Here is a 10,420-nt window from a genome sequence, read left to right as displayed (position 1 = left end):
AAACCAAAAAGATAAAATCAACCAATGGATAAAATTAAACTAACAAGAAACGTAACACTTTCAAACCAACCAACACTAGTACAGAAAACACTTTTTACATCTGGCCAAAAACCCATTTTACATCTGAAGCCTGTCAGATGTAGACGCACAAGATGTAGTAAGATTACGCGTTTTACATATGACTTACGCCAGATGTAAAATCAACACTTTTTACCTCTGTTCTCGTGCTTCAGCTAACCATTTTTTCAATTATTTTTTTAAAATTAAATTGGACTTTTTACATCTGGCCAAGCTTTCCACCCGATGTGAAATCTTCACCTTTTTTTATTTTAATCCTGGGTTTTTTATTTTAAATCCTGATTTTTTTTAAATCTAACCCACAATCCAAGACTATATATATATATAACATAACTTGCATATATAAACATAATTTCACAACAAACATCCAAAATTAATATCAAAACAATTCACCATACAATAACTTCACACATACCTAGATCCTTTCCTAAATCAAGATAGTTCACCACACTAAAATGTCAAAGCCTAATACTTATTAAATTCAAATCACATATGTACAATAGCACCATACTATAAATCCCTTTCCTAAATTGCATCACTAATATTGTCATCAAAATCAAGACAGTTCGCAAGACCTAAGAGCTCCTATATAGCAACTTACCAAAACTTAAGCTAAACAACGTACAACGTCAAATAACAGAGAAACCCAGCCTCGCTCCTAAATAGCTGCAGTCTTTTTTTTTGGGAGGGGGAGCACAGTACCCTACTCAATGTGAGACGATGGAGAAACACCAACATCATTGCTTCAGCCATGTTCTTCCCAAGGCACATTCTTTCTCTAATCCAAAATGGATTATAGACGTAAACTACAAAGTTTAATATATAGTTGCTAATCAGAAAATGAGCGAGCTAGATAAAGCTTATTACGTTTATAGCACATCTAATTGCACGTAAATGCAAATGCATGACTCATTCCTTCCCATCATTTGCTTGAAAATTCAGCAGTGGATCATATTTTGAGTGTGGTTTATCCTTTGAGTGTGACAATAGACAAAGGCACCAGAGAAACACATCACTGAGAAGAAAGTGTTCATACCTCATGAAGTTTCATCCTTCGCTATTTAGATTCAATTGGCAAATGCTTCAGCATGTAAAATAATCTAGAAATATTTGATGTTCAAGGCAGAAGTAACAAAGAATGTCCATGTAAACCATGATTTAACAGAGTAAATGAAACAGAGGCTACAGAAATATTTCATAAACCATTGCAAGTAGACAAGATGCAGAAGACTCACCTTCCTCCATAGAGTAAGAAGCCTAGTGCAGCCACAAATGACACACCTGAAAAAGGAAAAGAAAATCTTTTTTAAAAAAAATCACATGCATATAGAAATGTATTATTTTAAGGTAGCAAAACTCAAACCTAAGCTCTCAAGTGTATGAAACATAAAACAATCTTTGATTATAATGCTAACCTGCAATAAATATCTTTCTAAAAAACTACATAACATTGTTGTCATCTATCCAGAGGTATATCCAAATACCAATCTAAATCCAAAGCCACACTTTAGTATTATGATCATTGATGTTAACTATTAAAAATAGGATGATTGATCACCTTGTGACACATTGTCTTCTCTGTTTAGTATATTTCCTATAATTGTCTTCTTCTACCCACCTTAGGGTTCAAGAGAGAAGCTTCGATTTGACGAGTTCGAGATAACGAGTGAGAGAGAGGATAACTGAGAGAAGGCGGTGGTGGTGAGTTGATTTGAGGTTGCTGAGGGTTCAATTCAATCGAATTCGGCGGTAGAGAACAGCGCTGAGGGTCGTCGTTTGTTCATCGCGTGAGTGTTTGGGTGTGAGAGAGATAAGATTGCGTTTTTGTTTTATTTTAGTCTATAAACTTAATTCACTTATTGGTTCCAAATTTTTTTTTATTCAACCTGACCTTTTACATCTGTGGATATATATGCCCAGATATATATTTATTTTAGATAATTTTCGCCTTAATTACAGGATTGCCACCGCGTTCAGTTGTGCTTCTGGGGACATTGAAACTAGATGTAAAAAGTTTTGTCTATATATTTGTCACTTCTGTGGATATTGAAACCAGATGTAAACACCACTCCATATAGCTTTTCACATCTGACATATGTTACACGGATGTAAAATGCTTATGTAATATGTCATTTTTCTACTAGTACAATGGATAAAGGAAACTATCCTTACATATGAACTATGTAGCATGTGCAATCAAATAAAAACAACATTACCTCTAGGAGCGTAACTCATAGAAGCCATGTACCTACAAATCCCAACAACACCAACTCTAATTTCTCTCTTTCAGCAGAAGCAAAACAACGTACCAAGAAAATCAATCATGCTCTGATACCATGTTAAGAACAAAGATTATTCATAAAGACAGAAAAACATACTAAGAGTTTTCCATTATAATGATAATTAAAGCTTGAATACAAAGGGTGATCCTAAGAATATATAGTAACTTAAAGACTAGAATACTAAAAGAACTAGAATACTAAAAGGCACAAACTTATAAGCCCAATAACACTTATAAATCTAATACCTATTATTTAACAATAACAACTAATGGAGCAATAGATCGATCATGCAATCTCTAAGTCTTCAGTAATTGATTTAGTCTACAGTAAACATAAGCACATATATACTTCAATTGCAATGACAAAACACCAACATCCGTCGTCCTCCTCCGCCGAATCCAAACTTTTCTTTTCATGATGTAGACTTCAAACTCGTTGGTGCTTAGCCCGTCAAAGCCACACCACCGTCTCACCCCATTGGGGTTGGTCGAAACTCATCTCCTTCGGCGCTGTCACTATTCCAATGAGTTTCCCTCCCCCGCCTTCGGTGTTTCTTCGTCGTTAGTTTTGGTCACAGTGGATGGTGGTGGCTTCTAAAGTTTCTCTGGCTGTTTGTTGTGGATCTAGGTTTTGGGCCTCCATTCTTTCTCTTTTTCTGCATCGTATTGTTTCAGCCACCATGCCCCCCCTTGCGGTGGTGGTTGGTGGCTTTTTGGTTGTATTGTTGGCGGTTTCTCCATTCGCTAAGTTTTAAACCCTTATTGATCTTTGCTGATGCTTTCACTCTTCATCTTTTTTTGTAACTTGGTTTCCTGCTCGTTCGCCGGCTCGCTGGGTTGCGCTTGTGATGAGTGTTTGTCTTGTTAAAATTGATTAGGGTTGTTTAACCTGGTTTGCTTGATCATGATGTATTCCATTTTAGTTAGTGCCGGATAAGATTTAATGTCATTTGATCCTAACCCTATATATATATATATATATATAGAATCACTTATCAAGAACATTATAACGAATACAAATTTATAAAATCCACCGTTGGATTGAAAGTTTATATCATATGATCATCCATAGAAAAATTTAGAAAAATTGAAAATCATTTGATATGTTATTGAGACTCATCAAGATTTACGGTATTTAATAAACCATTAATCTTGGTGATATATTAATGCCTACTGTGAATTACTTATGATGGTAACCCAACCTAAAAGACTGGAGATCCCAAGAATTAGGTTTCAATGGGTAAACAATAAGTCGTGAGTAATAGGGAAAGAACATGCAAGAGGCATGTATCCTGAAGCGAAAAGGATGAGTTATTAGAAACTCTTAATGAGATCTATACTCTGTATCAGAGCAGTACCTAGCTTCAGAGGTACTTGAGATAGACTCACATATATGAATGTGGAACTGGGGCCGGTTCCTATGGAGTTTTGGGGCGAACTCCTAGAGCGTTCACGAAACCGGGATAGTCGTGTAAGGCCATTAAAACACGGGCTTTAGAAAACACCTTAGGAAAAGGTTGTGTGCGGGTTTGAGGAAAATCTGAGATAGAGTTCAAGCAAGCATCACTCTTGTTAAATCGGGCTCTTACTCGTTATGCAAAGGTTCAAGCATGCGTCACCTTTACTTATGCACAATCTTATAGAAACGTTAATCGTTACTTCTGAAACAACTTTTTTAAATTCAAGTGGGGGGTTGTTGGAACAAGTGTGTAACTTGTAGAGAAAACTTGGTAGAAATATGAACATAAATGAAGAACCATGTGTGAATTGAAAAAAAGGTTCGATTAGTCCCACATTGGTTGGAACACACACATTAGTAGTGTTTATATACTAGAAGGCCACTACTTGGGGTACGCCTCAAGGGGTACCCAGTTTTGTAAACCGAGCACACCATGCTAAATATCGCACATAATTAATAATTATTTTTTGCTCTATGTGTGCTGTTCCAATCAGTAACTGAGTGGCTAAAAATTAGGGCCACGTTTTTTCTTTGCTGGCTCTTCAGGCTCCCTCGATTTTCTCCTATTCAGTTTCCTCTCCTCATCTATAAATACTCTTCTATTCTCATAGTTTGAAATACGCTGGAAAAATCAATTCCTCCTTCTTCTCTCTCGCAAATTCATTCTTACTCAAAACAAAATAATTTATTTTTTGTTGTTTCAAAGAAAGTGGTTGTTGCCACTTCGAATTGATAATTCGATTATCAATATTAGACTGGTTGTTGTACGACCATCGAAGGTGTTTTTCTGCCCGTTTTCTACAGTGTAGTAGAGAACGATATTTCAGTGAATTGGCTGTTTTATCCTGGGACTTCACAGTTGCTGGTCTACCTTGCACAATTTGGATAGTGCCGTGAAACGTAATTTCTTCGTTGCTTATTTTTAAATCGATTTTCAAAACCAAAAAATAACAATATCTAATTTCTTTAACTTATTTTTATTTATATGGAGAGAGTATATTGAAATTACAAATTGACTTTTATAACATCAATGGAAAGAGAAGAACTTATATCGCTCTATAACTTGCTTTCGGATATACCTAGAACCAATCAGTATATCCGCTTAGCCGTTTGTTGGGCCCTTAATAGTACTTTAGTAAATGGTTTCTATTTTTTCTACTTATGAAAACTGATACATTTTTATTGTTTTTTTAGTAATTTTTTAGATTACATTGACCAATAAAAAGTAGATTCAATGATTAAATTAATTACATAAAAAAAATAATTTCCAAAAGCAAATGTTTACAAGATTACGGGACCATGGTAATCCAAAAGAATTACAGGACCATGCTAAGGGGACCCTATGTACAAATCCAAAATGTTGAGGAAAAGAAAAAAAAAAAAAACATTTATTTATTTGACATTAAACTTTTCTGAGAGACATTAACTGAACCTACTCTATCAAGCTTGTTAAATACCCTTTTGTCCCGACCACATTGTGTTACCAAAACAGGAACCGTTCCAATACAAAATTCTGTTGAAGACAACATATCTCCAAATATTCCTAAAATTTGGACATTTTCTATGAAATTTCCCATTTCTTCATCTTTCAAAGATCCAACATTATGCCTCTTTCCCACCATCACAAGGTCATAGTTTCCTTCTAAACCACGAATTGCATCTATTATTTCTACTCCATCCTCCACCACAATCTCATACCAAGAAACACTCCCACTCCCAAATTTCATACTCTTAAACTCATCAATTAAACCTTCATCCAACATTTCCTCTTGTTCTTCCACTCCAAATGAATCTTCTCCACTTGGTTGAGTTTTACTTTCATATTCTTTTCTATTCATCACAATGAACCGAAACAAAGACACCTTCATATTTACTCGCTGCGACATTCGTATCCCTAGAGCCAATGCTTCTCTGTCATCAGCCCCACCAACAAAAAATATCCCCACATGAAAATAATTCTTCATGTGATCCTGACTCGAACCAAGTTGCGAGTAACGATCAACCAATATCCCCAACGTGCAAGGCACGCGTGCTTGAAACCTAGTATTCAATTTTCGAATTGAGCTTGACACGTGTCCACCGAGTTCAATATTGTCATTTTCATGAAAAGGAATAACAATAAGAGGAACCATTTTGTCTTGTGATAAGTTGCACACAGCATCAAGCATGCTCTTATAAGGTGCTACATTGACATAGGGTAAAACAATAACCGGACCATAAGAGTTCTTAGCGTAATTCTCAAATGCTCGCACGATGTAGTTTGTGTCAGGGTAATTAACGGACAAGAATTTTCTGTTTTGCTTGTAATTTATGGGAAGCAAAATTGGTGCACTTTTTCCTAAAAGCTCGATTAGGTGTATCACAAAGACACATAAGGGACTCTCCGGAGCTGGGTTGCAAGCTTCTAATAGGGTCGTGATACCACGCACGTTTCCTTCACTGTGTAAACAAGTAATAATGCGAAACTCTGAATTTCGTGGACTGTTTTGGATTGTTTTCATTTGATCATAATATTCAGTTGATGAATTTAGTACTCGAGGACGATGCTTGTATAATATTTTGACGAAAGGTGTGATGACTGAGGTTGTAACGGCCACACAAATCACCAAGTGACTGTATGTATCATCATCCAACAGCTGCAAACATAAAATTGAATTTGTTAATTTGTTTGTTGTATCAAACTATAACTATATTAAAATTCAAGAATGATATATGGATATCCACTTTTCGTACACCTGGTTAATCATTTTCAAATGTGGTTAATTCAGTTGAGAAGATGATCAATTCAATTCACGATCAAAATTGTAGTTAATTGAACTACATGAATTAAGTATAATTTTCAATGTGAATTGAACTAACCATCTGCTCAACTTAACTAACCACATGTTTGCATGTGTTTAACTACATGTTGCTAATGTATAAAAAAGTGAGTGTCCGTGAAATTTTATTGAAATAAAAATAGGATCTACAGTCAAAATTAAAGAAATAAAATATAAAATTAAATTATTATGTACCTTGACTTTCTTCAATTTACTGAAAGCTATAAGGTGAGTGATGCCCTTGATGTTCAACATGAGGCCAAGCACTATGCCATGTGTGGCCTTAATGTTATATGTCATAGAAACCAACACACAAGCAACCACCTTTGCTACGTCGCCCGCAATTAAGATAAATTGCAAAGTTGCAAACTCTCGCCAATTGTTAAGTGCACTCAAATTTGTGCTCATGCCAACACAAACAAAGAAGAAAGGTAACAAAATTTCAGAGATAATAACTTCACATTTATCAACCAATGTTGTCCCCAAAGGCGGTCCACTCGGTATAACCAAACCATAAATCAACGGTCCGATAAGAAACGTTACCCCAATAAGGTCAGTAATACCTGCCATAATCAACACGCCAAGTAGAATAAACACAACATAAATTTGTTTCACTGGCTTCCCGGTCGGTGTGCTGCGTGCAATAAACCTCATCGTTGGTCGCAAAATAAAAAAAGAAAAAAGCACGAACAATATCCAACAACTAAAACCATAGATTGTGTATTCTACTTTTTCTGTGTCCAAGAGATGGTGTGATATTATGATAAAAAATTGTATACAATCGTTCAACGTAGCTGAAGACAGAGCAATCTGTCCTAGTTCAGTGGCTAGGAGGTTAAGTTCTGCTAAAGCATCAGACACAACAGGGAAATTACTGAATGCTATTGTAGCACTTAATGATGAACGTGAAGTATCTGTTTGGAGATGAGAGAAATTTTGTGGTGAATAGAAAAAATTTAGGAGTGTTGACATAACCATAAAAGAAGCCATGAAGGGTATTATACCAAGTCTCCAAGTACTTTTTGCTGCTCTTATAGTCATTATTACGTCCATTTTCAATGCAATAAAGAATAAAAAGTATATAGCTCCGACTATTGACATTACGAATAAAACATCTGCTTGTCTTGGAGGAAATAGTGACTTCCAGTAAACCTCATACCTCCCTAGACATGATGGCCCTAAAATAATTCCACCCTGCACATATTTTTCACTAAAACATAAATTTAACAACTATTATGAGATATAAAAGTTAGTTTACTCGCTCTGCTCATTTGTTATATAAATCTTATGTATTCCTGATGTACGTAATTCATTCTCACATAATGTAATATGGTTCTCTTATCAATGACTTCTCTTCAAGAATAATAATAACTATCAATTTTTTTATTTTATTTTTTGTTTTCACCACCAGTATCCGGCCCATTGGACCGCCTAATCTGGTTCGGGGGTCAATTCTGGCATCCCGTGATTCTAGCCCCCTCCCGATCAAACTGTGCCCTCTCTACCAAGTCCAGCGTCAATCACCACTGGACCAACTAACAATTGGTATAATAACTATCTATTAGTTAAAACATTATTATATTGCGCTATAATAAATGAGTCTAAGGTACAAAATAGAAATGAGATAATGGAAAAGAAAAATGTAACGATTGTGCTGCATTGATGAAATGGATGGAGGAGGATTAATTTTGTTGGAACTTACCAGAACGCTGCAGATGAATTTTGGTGTTCGTAATGGCCTGAGAAGAAAGTAAAGCGTTTGAGAGATTAAGATAATGATGATGAGTTGGAACAATGTTGCAGGAAGCGCAAAATCGAATGGATTGTCTCCTAAGAAAATGCCATAAGAACCAACATTTCTATCATTTTTGACACAAATTTCCCACCTCCCATGGGTATCATAAATAACTGAGATGGTTCCGTTGCCTCTTGTTGACGTATCCATTAATTGATTGATAATATCAAACCAATTAATTAATCATGTGTTTGGATTTGTGATACCAGATGAATAATCTTATATCCCTATGCAAATCTCGTCGCAATTTGTTGAAATTACAAATTGAATTTTCTAAATTGACGCCAACATCCGCACGTTGGTCAATATACCACCGTATTTTCAAACATCTTAAATGATGAATGTGAATAACTAATGTGGTTCATCCTGTGTTTGTGTTGCGTTTCCGTTTGCAGCAACACAAACACGGGGAACAAAATATTAAATCCTTGGAGAAAGGAAAAAAATGCAGGAGACAGGGATGAGAGGGTTTTATAAAAAATTCTACAAATGTGAAGGTTGAGAATAGGGACACTAAGCTATAACAAACGAGCGTTTTGTATTTTTGTCAAAGACATGAATTGTTACAGGTTTAAAGTACTCATCATACAATAAGAAATAGATATGATCAAAAGGAACGCATAATAGGGAATTAATTACAAATTTTAACGAAGAAACAATTGTTAGCTAGTGTTTACTCTTCTTACTATTATTATTGAATAAGTTGATTAAACCTAAATTTAGAAAATTGCTATGACATTGAGAAATCCTACTTAAAAATAGCATACACTAAAATTAATCTCAAATGTACAAAGATAACAGTAGCAAGTAATTAACTAATTAAAGATTGAATATCTCCTATGTTTGTAACACCAACACCTCTAATCGAATGTTTGTCCGATATGTGTCAGTGTCCAACACAACACGACACATGCAACTACTACATTCAATTAATTCATTTTCTCAGATTATTACCTATGTTGACATGTCAATGTCGTGTCATATGTCGTCTTACATAGGCTCCTCTAAAAATAAATAAAAAATTAGTTATTCATGTTATCTATTTGCAGAATTTATCTAAATTATGTCTGCTTTGATTGAACAAGAAGATATCTTTATCAAACCTCCTCCTAGGCTATGAAACACGGAGACTGACATATCGACACCAATAATAATTTTTAAAAAATTATAATTCAATGTAATCATATGTGTCACACCGGGACACGCCTAATCTTAGAAGTAACTATACATTCAATGTAACTACTACATTCAATGATAAAATTAAAGAGCTGAGAAAACTAAAAATCAATCACAAACTTAATAGTAAGAGTAAACAAAGTAAAGCAAATACATTGATTTTACCAACCCTTGCACCCTTCATCAAATACTCATAATTGAATTAGAAAAATTAAGGCAATAAACAAAATAAGAAACTCACACAACAAGGTTAGAGGTGAAAGCTGTAGTAGAAACCTTTGAGATGGAACTGTCATCGCGGTGCAGAATCATGCAAAGAAGAGGGTTGTGAATTGCGATTGATTAGAGAGGAAAGGTTCGTCATCGCAAAGAGGGTTTCCAATTGAAATGGGGTAAACGAGGGTTTAAGGTGACTCTTCTTTACAAATGGTTTTTGGTGGGAAGAGACTCGAGAGTCCAAATAAACTAGCGCCTAAATAAAACTTGGAAATGGAAAACCAAACTTTTTTTTTTTTAAGGAAAGACTCGATTTTTTTTAATAGACAAAATGATAAGTCATCGAAACTCACATTCACAATTAATTTTCTATTTTGGTCATGTAGTTTAATGACTAAAAATTTCAGATAAGTGGGAACACTAACATCTGCATATATATATAATGCAATGTCTCTGCTAATAGAGTTAAACTCACGAGACAATTGATTTTCAATTTTTTTTTTTTATAATGAGCTGGGGATCGACGTTGGTTGTGAAGGACGAGTGTACCTGCTAGACACCCTGCGACACTCAATTAAATATTTGCGTGAAGTGAT

General features: G+C 34.9%; 1 protein-coding gene and 1 long non-coding RNA gene across 2 annotated transcripts; both read right to left on the bottom strand.

The window, feature by feature from the left end:
- Nucleotides 1-1,133: 1,133 nt before the first annotated feature.
- LOC123894824 lies at nucleotides 1,134-1,570 on the bottom strand. The gene is made up of 3 exons (XR_006803923.1): nucleotides 1,494-1,570; nucleotides 1,314-1,359; nucleotides 1,134-1,178 (listed from the first exon to the last, which is right to left on the bottom strand). It is a non-coding gene; the product is annotated as an uncharacterized LOC123894824 (long non-coding RNA).
- Nucleotides 1,571-5,052: 3,482 nt separating this feature from the next.
- On the bottom strand, nucleotides 5,053-8,964 carry LOC123894823 (cation/H(+) antiporter 15-like). Its single transcript, XM_045944900.1, has 3 exons — nucleotides 8,340-8,964; nucleotides 6,833-7,831; nucleotides 5,053-6,454 (listed from the first exon to the last, which is right to left on the bottom strand). Exons 1-3 carry the CDS (start codon nucleotides 8,580-8,582, stop codon nucleotides 5,207-5,209), a joined length of 2,490 nt encoding a protein of 829 aa, XP_045800856.1. The 5' UTR covers nucleotides 8,583-8,964; the 3' UTR covers nucleotides 5,053-5,206.
- Nucleotides 8,965-10,420: the final 1,456 nt, after the last annotated feature.

Source organism: Trifolium pratense, linkage group LG7 (genome assembly GCF_020283565.1).
Source record: "Trifolium pratense cultivar HEN17-A07 linkage group LG7, ARS_RC_1.1, whole genome shotgun sequence".
Classification (NCBI taxonomy): domain Eukaryota; kingdom Viridiplantae; phylum Streptophyta; class Magnoliopsida; order Fabales; family Fabaceae; genus Trifolium; species Trifolium pratense.
This window is presented reverse-complemented; position numbering and strand designations above follow the sequence as displayed.

Excerpts from the sequence above, each read along its gene's own strand:
- LOC123894823 (XM_045944900.1), bottom strand. The coding sequence starts at position 8,582 with ATGGATACGTCAACAAGAGGCAACGGAACCATCTCAGTTATTTATGAT. Across the intron at positions 7,832-8,339 it reads AATTCATCTGCAGCGTTCTG|GGTGGAATTATTTTAGGGCC; the intron begins GTAAGTTCCAAC and ends AAATATGTGCAG. Across the intron at positions 6,455-6,832 it reads GTAAATTGAAGAAAGTCAAG|CTGTTGGATGATGATACATA; the intron begins GTACATAATAAT and ends TTATGTTTGCAG.